A 13409-nucleotide genomic window follows, 5' to 3' on the forward strand; every position below is an offset into this window, starting at 1 on the left:
AAAACAGTGGCATACTTCCCATATATCCATCCATCCATCCATTATCTGTACCACTTCTCCTCACTAGGGCCGTGGGTATTGCTGGAGGCTATCCCAGCTATCTTCAGGTAGTAGGTGGTCGACACCCTGAATTGGTTGCCAGCCAATCACAGGGCACACGTAAATGAACAATCATCTGCGCTCACACTCATACCTAGGGGCAATTTAGTGTGTCCAATCAACCTGGCACGCATGTTTTTGGAATGTGGGAGGAAACCGGAGTACTCGGAGGAAACCAACGCACAGAGAGGACATGCAAACTCCATGTGGGAGGCCGGAGCAGCCTCCCACATTCCAAAAAACATGCATGGCAGGTTGATTGGACACTCTAAATTGCTCTTAGGTATGAATGTGAGCATGGATGGTTGTTCATTTATGTGTACCCTGTGATTGGCTGGCAAACAGTTCAGGGTGTCCCCCGCTTGCTGCCCAAAGACAGCTGGGATCGGCTTCAGCGTCCCCCGCAACCCTAGTGAGGAGAAGCGGTACAGATAATGGACGGATGGATGAAAATAATGCAAAAGTTGGCACTTTTAGGAGTAAATCATAAATGAGACTTCCAAGCACAAAACATATAAAACACAAGAATCTATTACTGGAATTTGTGCTCGTTATATATATTTTTCAATTTTTTTCCCATATGAGACAAGTCATAACATGGTAAACTCTACTCAAGTAAAAGTCACAATGACGCTGTTTTTGACAGACCTAGAGTGACATCAACTACCAGCGACAAATTATTTGTGTTTTTTGTTTTGTTTTTCACGTTCTTGGCCAATTAAATTGATTCTGATATCTAATGATTGATCAATAACAGTGACTGTGAATGGTACAATCTGCAGGGGCATTGTGCATTTTAAGTGGCAGTTATGCACCATGAACTTGAGATTTATTATGAACAGATATCTTCCCAAATACTGAATTTTCATTTTTGTTAGAATTTATGAGCTATATTTTTACTTGACTGTTGTTACTCTCTATTTCGACTATTAGGTCACTGATGGTCAAGTAGTTCAGTCACCTGACTTGAAGACAGATTCATTTTCTACTAACTGCCTGTGAGTGAGTGAGTGAGTGAGTGAGTGAGTGAGTGAGTGAGTGAGTGAGTGAGTGAAAGGTTCTTTTTCTCTAGAGCTACCCTGTGATTGATCGCTGACCAGTCCAGGGTATATCCCCCTTTCCCCAAGATAGGATTTGTCCTGGACAGGATAAGTTGGCGAGAAAATGGATGTATTTATTTTAGTGTTTCATGTTTTTCTGCTCCTAGCCAATGTGATGTAACACTTTCTGACCCAGATTATGTCTGAGAATGTCATCAATGTTTTCGCAACAAATACATCCTCTATTTCAAAACTGCTTCATATTTGGGTTGAAAGAAGAAACTCATATATATATATATATATATAGATATATATAAATATAATTCAGAATCAAGTAAAAAAATGTGATAGAAAAGAGTGGGAGAATAATAAGCAGAAGAAAGAAAAAAATAGTAACATGAGCGTGAATAATTTTCGTGAAAAATGAATCAGTGTCATTGCTTGTCTCACTCAGCCTTTGCAGAAGACAGGAGGCTTGTCACCATGCCAGGGGGGGGAGAATGCAGCCTGTCACCCTACTGCTCACGTGGTTATGGAAAGCTGCCCAGCTATGAAAGCTAGCTGTACTGAATGTTTTGATGGGTTGAATTTTGTCATAGGATATTCCAACTATAACATGATGGAAACTAAGTTATCATTTCATGTTACTTCGTGGACCCTGAACATCGGAGAAATTGGGTAAATAGAGTGAAACGAGCGGAACCGGGCGGTTCGGAATGGAAGCTAATCAAGACAGCAGTGCTTCGTAGTGAGCACTTCTTAAGTGGTTGGAATCATTCTCGATTGTGATTTAGTGTATTGTTTTCTACTCTACATATAGAGGCGTTAACCAGCTTGCATCATTTTCTTTTTGAATGGAGTTAAAAAAAAAAAAAAACTCCGCTCTCCTCTGAGTGACGTTTACGTAAACCATTTTTCTTAGCCGGAAGGGCAAACACATGTGAAGGAAGGGAGAAACAGAACACTAACTGTCCAAATGTCTGAAATTGACCATGCTGACTCAGCCCGAGACCAAATCACCACCGCTCTGAACTAGACTAAACTGCAAAAAGGCCATACGCTAGCCATTTGACATCTTTGAAAAATTGACATTTTTTGTGTATCAGTTGTCATATAATTTGTATAATATATAGGTATCCTCAGAATCGTAAATTGTATACATGCATGGTTTTGATTCTTTCATTTCTATTGCAAATGTTTTTAAATGAGGCTCTGGCCATCGATAAGATGTCGTTTCACAGCGAGCTGCACTTTTGTCTTTATTTTTAATTGTGCAGCAGTTATCAAAATACTCGCTTGAAGTGCTAACCATTATGATGGATGAAAAATAATGTAAAAAGAAAAAGTGTAAAGAGTTTTTAATATCTAGCCTGATTAATTTGCATTCAATAGCTTTCTGTTTTTAGTAACAAATAAATTTTTTGACATCACTGAAATACAACAGAAAATTATAAATGCATCTTTATTTCCATAATATGTAACATGAGATGATAAATGGGGAAAAAAAACTGAACAAGAAATATCAATATTTAGATGATTAACTCATGGAAAGTGCTCTGTTACAGATCCAGCTGTTAAGAAATGTGCTAAATGAATATTGTATTGCATTGTATCATGTAAAATACTTTGAATGGCGTATTGTCATACTCTTAAATTAGTGGCCTTCAGCATTTTTTCAGTTTTTTCAGAAAACACAAATTCTGAGTATCTTATCTAGATAAATAATTTCATTTCAGGCATAGAATGGAATGATCCGTTTAACTAAGGATGCAGGCGGGGCGGGGAGTTCGCCGTCACACGGTTCGACCAGCTGCCGTTCGGTTCTCTATCGCCAGCACGCCACGGATTCGACCATATGTACACATATTAACATATTTGCCAGTTAAAAATGTTTACTTCACTTTTGGCAATTGCACACTTTCATAAAGGGGCAACTCAGGCAAGCATAAAAAACAGAAAATGTGCATCTTACCTCACTGTAGTGCTTTTTCAGCTCAAGAGCATGTTTCAGGCTTTTTGCCTATAGTTCTTTTTTATACTAAGTAATTGTTTGAATGTTTAACATAAGAGTGATTAGGTCAAATAATTTATTTCCCTCCTATATTATTGTTCATTGATGTGTTTTACATACGTCAATGTCATTGTACCTGCAAGCCATGTGTATTTATTTTTCAAAAAGTGTTAGTTCTGGTTCAATTTTTTTGCTTTTGGTGCTTTTCTAAATTAAAAAAAGGGGACGGATAAGAATACTGTTAAGGCATCTAATCAATAAGCAGTATCGTTACGATTAGTGGTTTTCCTAAAATCAACCCTCCTCATTATCTCTCCTTTGGATGTGTCCAATCAGTAATGTCTTCTTCCTCTAACTTTGTCTCCAAAACATCTTACCTTTGCTACCTATCTGACGAGCTTAAGTTGAATCCTGCCAAACCTGTTCCCTCCTAAAGAGAACTTCAACATGTTAATTTGTGCCACCTCCGGGTCGACTTCCTGTTGTCTCTTCAGTGCCGCTGTTTCTAAGCTATACATCATTGCTGACCTGACCGTTGTCTTCCCAACCTTCCCCTCCACTCGAGAAGAAACACTTTCCTCCACCCAGTCCAACCATCTTGGATCAGTTTCTTCACCTCTTTACCACAGTCATCATTATAGTATTGATGTCAATTTTACATGCAAACCTATTATATAAGTGCTAATATAAATGTCAGTCCATCATCCCTTTAATTTAATTATAAGTTACTTTTTTTAAATCAGTTTAATTGATTTAATAATGATTTTAACACTTTGAAAGGGAAATGCAAAATGTATACATTAAAGGCTACATAACGCCACCGCCTCTGTGTGATCTATATCTTTGCTGCTGTAACACTGCAAATTTCCCCATTGTGGGACTATTAAAGGACATCTTTATCTTTAGTATTCGCTGCTCTTTATTTAGTTTTATCCCTATTTGTATTTTGAGTATATGTTTTGCATTTTATTTTTTGAAACCATGAATGAGATTATTGTCACAAACAATACCTTCCCAGCCATTAAATCAGCTGATCATCATGTGAACACGAACAAAATGCTTTAAAGAGAGTTCCAACAGACAACCCACTCAACTTTGCAGGCATTACATTCGCAGGGAGTCAAGGAACTGATTGTGATCATTGTTTCACTTCATAGCTTACACAGTAAGTGAGGAGATCAGCTGCACTTCCTTTCAAAATATTGAATAAAATTTGTGTTGAGATCCCGAAATTTGAAACGTGTTACTAAACTCAGTAACCGTAATATAACAAAAAATTGAGAGTACTCATTATATTACTTGGTTACTGCCAATATGTAATATATTACTGCACCGCGTTACAAAAGTAACGCGTTACTCCCAACACTGTGTAGTTTCCTAATCACGTAAGAAGTTTCCTACTATGGAGTCGTCATTCCGAGCCTTGGTGTTGTCCATATCAAGGTTCTTCTCCTCACTTGAAACTGGAGAATAGTTGTCAGTCCTCCGCATAATGCAGAGCTCCTCAACTTTGGGGCTGACTGTCCTCAGTGTAGAAGAACCTTAGAAAGGAACATGGAGATGGATTTAAAATCAAAGCTCTTCAAACAATATTTCCTTTCAATATTCCCAACAATAGTGAAGCAAATTAATACCGCTTGAAAAAACAGACACAGAAATTCACTGCTGTCTTTTCATAGGTTCAGGTCTCAAAGCAAAGGCAAGGCAATTGTAACAAAATATGCTCCAACAACACACAGGAAGCATCCTCTTTCCCCTCACTCCTTTTTCTAAATTGGAGCTGGTGAAACTGGATTTAAATTCCAAATCGTACACTGAGATCCCTCATGCAACTACCTGCAACTATAGACTCCGGCTTCCCTGCTGAAGCTGCAGCCTCCGCAATCCATCCTGGGATAAGTGGAAGAGAATGGATAAATGGATATTATGAGCTATCACCTATTGTGTGAAAATATGGGGAAACACCTATAAAACAAATACTGTCCCTGTTTTCAAGCTACAACAAAGAGCAATTAGAATTATTAATTTTTCAAAGTATACTGAATCAATAAATACACTATTTATGAAATTAAACACACTTTTTGGGGTATCTGGTTGACAAATTTACAACATACACAATAAACTGATCTGCAACAATCCACTCGAATTAGAATTAGAGTAGCTAAGACTTATGGGGTACAAGTTTTAAAAAAAAATCCAAAATAAGAACAATGATTAAGCAAAAACGCGTTTTGTAAGAGTCCTGATTTGTGGAATAATTTCGGAACTGACCTGAAAATGTGTGAATCACTTACTGTGTTCAAAAGTACATAAAATAAAAAAGAAAATCCGCTATAGTTCAGTAAATTGCTCAAATGCTGTAATTTATGAAATGTATCAGATTAAGATAAGATAAGATAAGATGTCCTTTATTGAGTGTGATGCAACGAAATATTGATTATGCGTATGAGCGTATAACAACATATGTGCCAGAGTGTGTCCCTCTGCACTATTCTAATAATGTGTATGGCTTTCTGATGAACATTTGTTGTTTTTCTTTTCGGTGTAACAAATGTGACCCAGCAACACATGCAAATCCCTTTAAATCTCCCTCATCCGCTTCAAACACAATCTATCTGAAGACCCAAGAGTTAAAAGGTCCCACTCTGCTTTCGGACACGGGAAGCAACAACACCCCAGTTGTCCTAAAGAGGGAATAGAACAAGACAACTTTCTCACATTCAGTAAACGTAACTGTTCAGACATGCTGATAATTAGCCCGCAGGTGCATGAATTATGAAAGCCTGAACCAATATTTTTTCTTCATGTGTTTTCAATCTTCTTAGGGCCTGAGAAAAACAAATGTTAACTTTTTTTTCCAAAAATTATATATCTTCAGGTCATTACAGTCATCTTTGTTTTTATGCTCCAACACATACTGTAGCACACTTTCAAACATCTTAACATTGTAAGGGCTTAATTCTTTTGTCTGATTGTCAAGAACAATTTTGTGATCGCCCATACTTTTTCAAGTGTGCAGGACTAGTATTTCAGCAACAAGAACAGATAGTCACCGCATTTCTGAATATCTGCATCATGGAAAGGTCTCTCAATATTTCTTTCAACTAAACCACTGTCTGTATCAATTCATCAATCATAAGATGTCAGGAGTAGGCAAAGCATTCAGGGCACACATGCAGCTGCATTTGATCTTCTGTATGCATGCAGTATCGTGGCATCTCTTTGCATTTTTGCTTTTGGTGAGATGTGGCCAGTGACTTCCCATGCTGAACTTGACTTCTGAGGGCACCCATGACCATGCTGAGCCCAAGAAAAAGTTCAATTTCTTAATTTGTCAATAAGATATTTTCTTTCACTTTCTGCAGAGCATACAAATTGATGCTGTACAAGCTCACTGGAAAACAAATGCGTATAGATTAAATTGGTGTTATTCTTTCCTCAATATTCAATTTCCACGTTCCAGCTCCCCAGGTTAGTTTTCAGTCACCTCCACAGGAACATGGGACAAGTACAACCCCGAGTGAGGAGGCATGGAAAAAGAAACTCTTCATCGCCATCGTTCATACCTCAATAATGTGTAAGGCTTTCTTATGAACATTTGTTGTTTTTCTTTTCAGTGTAACAGATATGACCCAACAACACATGCAAATTCCTTTGACTCTCCCTCACCCGCTACAAACAGAAGCTATCGGAAGACCCAGGAGTCAAAAGGTCCCACTCTGCTTTTGGACACTGGAGGCGACAACACCCCAGTTCTCCTAAAGAGGGAATAGAACAAGACAACTTTCTCACGTTCAGTAAACGGAACTGTTCAGACATGCTGATAATTAGCCCGCAGGTGCATGAATTATGAAAGCCTGAACCAATATTTTTTCTTCATTAGTTTTTAATCTTCTTAGGGTCTGAGAAAAACAAATATAAACTTTTTGGGGGGGAAATTATATATCTTCAGGACATTACAGACATCTTTGTTTTTATGCTCCAAAACATACAGTAGCACACTTTCAAACATCATAACATTGTAAGGACCTATTCTTTTGTCTTTTTAATTAATGTCAGTCTACTACAACTCACAACTAATACAAAACTATTTGCCGCAGCTGAGCCTGGGAGCTCTGTGCACTTTTTGTTAGACTTTTGAAATTAAGTTTTCTATTTTCTAAGATCTAAAAAAAGCTTTAACATGTTGTAAATCATTAAAGTTGTTGAATAAACATAAGCTTAAAGGCATTTAAACTAAGTCAAGATTTTGGGTTTTTATTTTTCAACGTTTTGACATAATTTACCCCTTTTTTCAACCAATGCATATCGGCTTGACATATAGGTTATTGTCCTCCATTACTATTACGATCAGTATCGGCCCTGGAAAAAGCATATCGGTCTATGACCACTTTTCATCACTGCCATCACAATACTTATCACTGGAGACATGGAAAATTTCCTGGAGCACTCTATACTCATCCCCTATTCTTTGCTACACTCGCGGTCTTCTGAATATGGCAACATAATGGTGTTACTATCATAAACTACAAATAACCGGTGCAAATAACTAAATTTTAAATAATTGACCTATAAATGTACCATAAATGCATCCAATTACAAAGTAAGACAGCTACCTGATATGTACTGGAACTATACAAACCAATGACATGATGTCCGCATTGTTGGGCTCAAGGGGAAACCCACTTTACTAGTTATTTGAAATAAAATGTTCAAACTAAAAAGAAGTATAATGTTTCTTGGGTGTTTGTGCACATTGGCATATTTTCTTTTTACCTCAAGGGATCTCTTGGAATAGAAGGATTGAATGGATATTTAAGTAGCGCTCAACAAGTGTGACCTTCTGTCAACCATTTTGGATTCAGAGGAAGTTTACTTGTTGTAAAACAAGTAACCAAGAAATACAAGTCAATGGAGGGGAGTAGCAGAGAGCATTCTAAACCTTGATGGGCTATTCCACCCGAGAAACCGTTGCATCAAGAAGAAAATTGCTCTTTAAATCATGTGCACTGTAGCAACCATGATGCACCAGGTGGTTAGGTTTGCAAGTCTTCGGCAGAAATTTGCAGACCCCATCTTTTAATTCAGACCATGAGAATGCACGACGACGCACTCCTGTCTGGGGTCAGGATTAAGGGTTAAAGACTGCCACATTCCAAGACAGGACAGACAGTTAAAAGGAGATTAACCTACCCATGGGGAACCCCATTTTCTATGTACAAGCATTTCGCACGTCCACATGGAGTGTGGAGATGAACATCCCCATGCTCGCGCCCAATAACTATCTAAATTTGTGCCTTATTTTAGTTAGGATTATGGCAGTGTATAATCTTGTGTTTAATATGTATTATTGTCAGTATAGATAATATAGTATAATCAGTAGAAGCCCAAATCCCTGGCAGTGCCTTTATTTTTACATTTTTTGTGAATATGAGAAAATGTAACAAATTAAGGTTTTCAGCTTCCACAAACTGTGAACAGATGCTGTACACAATGGGGAAATGGCTGTGACTGCTGCATAATGAGTATGTGGAACTCATTGTGATATCTTTATGCATTCAATTTGCCATCAGAATCATTCATCTATAATTGTTCCACACAGAATTTACATATTATTTGAACTGGCATTCTGCCCTTAAACTTTGTCAGTTAAATCCAATTACTTGAAGCTAATATTGGATTGGTTTCATCATGTTGTTTGACAAAGAACTACAATAGCATGGAACCAGTAGTCATCCAAATATTAGGGAAGTCAACGTTACAATTTCACTATTAATTGATAAAACTTTCAGTGATGCAATAGTTACTTTTTTTAATATAATGTTTTTTTTAATATAATGTTTTAAATGACAATGTTTGATTAATATATATATATAATACACACACACACACACACATATATATATATATATATATATACATATATATATATATATATATATATATATATATATATATGTACTAATGAGTACAGGGGGTGCAGGTTTTTTTTTTCTTTGGTTCCGGCTTTCCTGTGTGGTGTTTGCATGTCCTCCCCATGCCCGCATGGGTTTTCTCTGGATTTCTCCGGTTCCCTCCCACATTCCAAAAACACGCATGGTAGGTTGATTGGACACTCTGAATTGCCCCCATTGTATTTGTGAGCGTCAATCGTTTTTTGTCTTTGTGTGCCCTGCGATTGGCTGGCAACCAGTACGGGGTGTCCCCTGCTACAGCCCGAAGATGGCTGGGATGGGCTCAAGCACGCCCGCAACCCTTGTGAGGAGAACCGGCTCACGTAATGGATGGATGTATGGACGTACTACTCGATTCTTATGAGGAGCTTTCCCATTATCTTTAAAAATTAAGTTCAATTAAATGAGTACACTAAAGCTCTATTGCTAGACAGACAGACCAACCGATCGAGAGATAGTAGCCTGCAGTGTATAGATGTAAGGAAAACAAGTTTAAAACACTTTTCTACCAGAGCAAGACAATATTAAAGTATTCCATATGTCATTCTTTATTAGTGTTCTACAAATGCGTACCACAGATTTTGGAGAGGCATCACGACCTATGTGTTAAGTCCTATTGTAGTTGCTGTAGTTCAAAGCGATCAAAGATGGATGACCTGCACATGGACGACTCGCATCATGCAGGGGTCACATATCGTGCACTGACAGCCCCATTCCAGACGAAACCACATGAAAACTCCTTTCCTCAGAGTTACGTCATATGCTGACACTTTTTTATTGGCTGCTGCTTGGTGACATTGATTCTGTGCAACAGACTACAAGTGGCCTCCAACTCTTAGACAACTTTCTCCTCCTCCAGATAATAGCCAAGCAGAAATCCATCCATCCATTATCTGTTCCACTTCTCCTCACGAGGGTTGCGGGCCTGCTGGAGCCTATCCCAGCTGTCTCCGGGAAGCGGGCGGGGTACACCCTGAACTGGTTGCCAGCCAATCACAGGGCACACAAAGACGTACAACCATCCATGCTCACGCTAATACCGAGGGACAATTTAGAGTGTTCAATGAGCCTACCTGGAGAACATGAAAACTCCACACAGGAAGGCCAGAGTCGGAATCGAACTCTGCACCTCGCGCTGTGCGACCAACGTGCTAACCAGTCGCCCACTGGTGCCCCTCAAAATAAATACATTCAAAATCAACCAAAAGGTTTGTATATAAAATTGGTTGCCAAAGACAAAAATGAAGGACATTTTCACCATACTTATGATTACTTAAACTTTAATGTAAAATGTAGTTCTAGTGAGTCGTTTTTTTAAGAGAGGCATTTTCGGTTTTACTGTATTTCATTAAAGAAAATGTTTTATCAATTCTAGTTTTAGCTATTACATTAGTTATTTCCATCCATCCATCCATCATCTGTACCGCTTCTCCTCACTAGGGTCGCGGGGGGTGCTGGAGCCTATCCCAGCTATCTTCGGGCAGTAGGCGGGGGACACCCTAAACTGGTTGCCAGCCAATTGCAGGGCACACAGAGACGAACAACCATCCGCACTCACACTCATACCTAGGGGCAATTTAGAGTGTTCAATCGGCCTGCCATGCATGTCTTTGGAATGTGGGAGGAAACCGGAGTACCCGGAGGAAACCCTCGCAGGCACGGGGAGAACATGCAAACTCCGCACAGGATGGCCGGAGCTGGGATTGAACCCACGCCCGATGCTGTCTCTCACTGTGAGGGCATCGTGCTAACCAGTCGTCCACCGTGCCGCCCACATTAGTTATTTCGTTAAACAAAAATAACAATGCCATACATCAATGAGGTCTAAATTCATCCTCAGCAGGATGATGAAAACAGACAAGAAACCTGGTCAAGCCATTTGTATGTCCTGAGTAGACTCCTAGTTTAACATGGTGGATAGAAACCAATCACAAAATGTGTTTGTACTGTACTCAAAACTGTTACTGTAAATGTGCGTATGTGCGTGCGCAGTCCCACTGTCGGCTTACTCCCGCTATCAAATGAATGAAATCTATTTTTTTTCCTGGCCAAATTCCTACTGTGACCAAATAAGTGTATTTTCTGTTGGCCAATTCGATACTGTGCCCAAATAAGTGCATTTGTGTGGCATTAAAGATGTGGTTGAAAGGACCTGGTGTACAATTAGTAGCCCATAGTCGATGTTGATAAGGATCTCAAGATAGAGGGAACTACATCATTTCGTAAGCAAATGAATCGCCATCTCACGCATATGCACGCACAGAGAAGCAGTAAAAATGCGCTATTACCAGTCTCCTCTATTGTGTCTTGGCGAATTAAATTCCCATCCGCTTGGCACTCCATTGCGTGTAAAACCGCCTCACCCAGCTTACTACAAAGCCTCCGACTAGATCTATTCCTCAACTGTAATGTGTAATCAGTACGTGTGCCATCAGGTTTTTAACCGCCTGCGTTTTGCTTAGACGTGCGTGACCGGGTGCCCCTCACTATTTTGCGTGGCGAAAACAAGGCTGTCAAACGACTCACGTTAAAATAATAATAATGATGTCAATAATAATAATAATAATAAACAATAACAATATCAACATATGTAGCCATTTAAAGAATATCAGAAAAAGACATAAGGAGAATTTGCCTTATATCCACAAACTCTACACACTGCATGCCGTGAAGCTTCGTCTTAAAAAAGATGATACTCGAAGAATATAAGACGAATAATGAATAAATAATTACAAAGCGATCAGTTAATATGTGTCGCGGGGTTTTAATAAATGCTTATTTTAAAGTAACAAGCCTTTAATTCGCATATATGCTTTGGCTCTTGTACATTCACCGACAAATACACCCCTCAACCACTCGGGTAAAATGCTATTTTGGCATTGGAAACCAGCCTGTTTCTTGTATTACGGACGATATTATTTCGTATTTGACATTTTGACGGAACGTTGCAGTGCGTGCGGAAGCATCAACAGTCCAGCAGCGGCTTGCAAAAGGGAATAAAGGAGCGAAGAAAGCACCATCACTACGTACCAATGTTTCAACATCAAGATGTAAAAGCTGTCACGTCGACTATACATCCAGAAAAAGCATTTTAACGATCCGCGAGACATGATACCTCCACGTGAGTGGTCACTGTGAAGGGATTGCAACCAAGCAGTGGGCGATTGAAAATAAAGGTTCTGCAGAAATAAAATAAACTTCCAAACCAAAATTGTAACTAATGGTCACTATTGTAACATTTCATTTCTTTGTCCTAACAATATGTACAGGGGGAAGAAAGGCGAGGGTACAGAAAAGTCTTTGTGTGTGTGCGTGTGATTGCTCTTGTGGCAATGTAATGCTCACTGCGGAGACATTCGGGTCTCTAATAAGGAGATAAAACGCGTTTCCAATTGTTTAGATTTTTTTTGTGGCATCATCAAATTTTGGCAGAACATACAGGAAATTACATTACGATTCATGGATCCGAGGCTGCGATATTTAAGTGTGATGAAAACAGAAATATAAGTTCCTCGTAAACAGGACTTTACCTTTTCACCCGCGTAAGAGAGATTCCGAATGTTTGGAAAACTTCACAGAATATTTGCAGTTACTGCCTGTAAATCTTCCCTCAGACTTGAAACAGACAGGGTGGAGGAGGAAGTGTTTTTTTTAACTCCCCAGGTAAAGTTTCTCCTCCCACACATGTACAGCACATTGTCTACGAGTAGCCGATTGGCCAGAAGCAGAGGATAATTGCCCAAAAATTAAACTACATTCGTAAAACTCATTCTAAACTGCACCTATAAAATAAGATATGCGCATGTGTAAATGTTGTTGGTTGTTTGACAAAATGTTACAATTTTATATTGTAACTTGATGTCAACCTTGCAGAAACCGAACGCCCTTAGTGTGATAGACATTCCTAGACAGACGTGTTTGAACTTGTTTTACGTGTTGTCATTTTCCAAGATACATAGATCCTACTGAAATCACTGAAAGCCAGACAGGTAGACATTTCACATCTATCTATCTATCTATCTATCTATCTATCTATCTATCTATCTATCTATCTATCATCTATCTATCTATCTATCTGTCTGTCTGTCTGTCTGTCTGTCTGTCTGTCTGTCTGTCCGTACCTCGAAGTACACTTGCCTGACTTGTGCACAGGCAGGATGGGTTGACTTCTGACTCAGTGACGGTGTGAATGTGAGTGAAATTGGTTGTACGTCTCTATATATGCCTCGCAACCGACTGGCGACCAGCTCAGGGTGGAGCCCGCCTTTAGCCCATAGTCATGTGGGATTGGCTTCCGTGACCCTG

At 39.0% G+C, this 13409-nt stretch overlaps 1 protein-coding gene across 7 annotated transcripts in view; it reads right to left on the minus strand.

Moving 5' to 3' along the window:
* ano1a (anoctamin 1, calcium activated chloride channel a) overlaps window positions 1–12778 on the minus strand; it is an 85000-nt gene extending 72222 nt beyond the window's left edge. For 3 of the 7 annotated variants that reach the window (XM_088296586.1, XM_088296587.1, XM_088296585.1), the window contains exons 1-2: window positions 11393–11552; window positions 4552–4691 (exon numbers count right to left, since the gene is read on the minus strand). In XM_088296586.1, coding sequence (XP_088152712.1) covers window positions 4552–4691; window positions 11393–11447 — 195 coding nt within the window. In that variant the 5' untranslated portion in view covers window positions 11448–11552. Of the gene's footprint in view, window positions 1–4551; window positions 4692–11392; window positions 11554–12134; window positions 12289–12634 lie in introns of those variants that run through there. The other 4 variants (XM_088296588.1, XM_088296590.1, XM_088296592.1 and 1 more) reach the window with 4 other exon arrangements.
* Window positions 12779–13409: the final 631 nt, after the last annotated feature.

The sequence above is a fragment of the Idiotropiscis lumnitzeri genome, chromosome 5 (genome assembly GCF_059441095.1).
Source record: "Idiotropiscis lumnitzeri isolate Australia: NSW breed Sydney's pygmy pipehorse chromosome 5, RoL_Ilum_1.0, whole genome shotgun sequence".
In the NCBI taxonomy this organism is placed as follows: Eukaryota; Metazoa; Chordata; class Actinopteri; order Syngnathiformes; family Syngnathidae; genus Idiotropiscis; species Idiotropiscis lumnitzeri.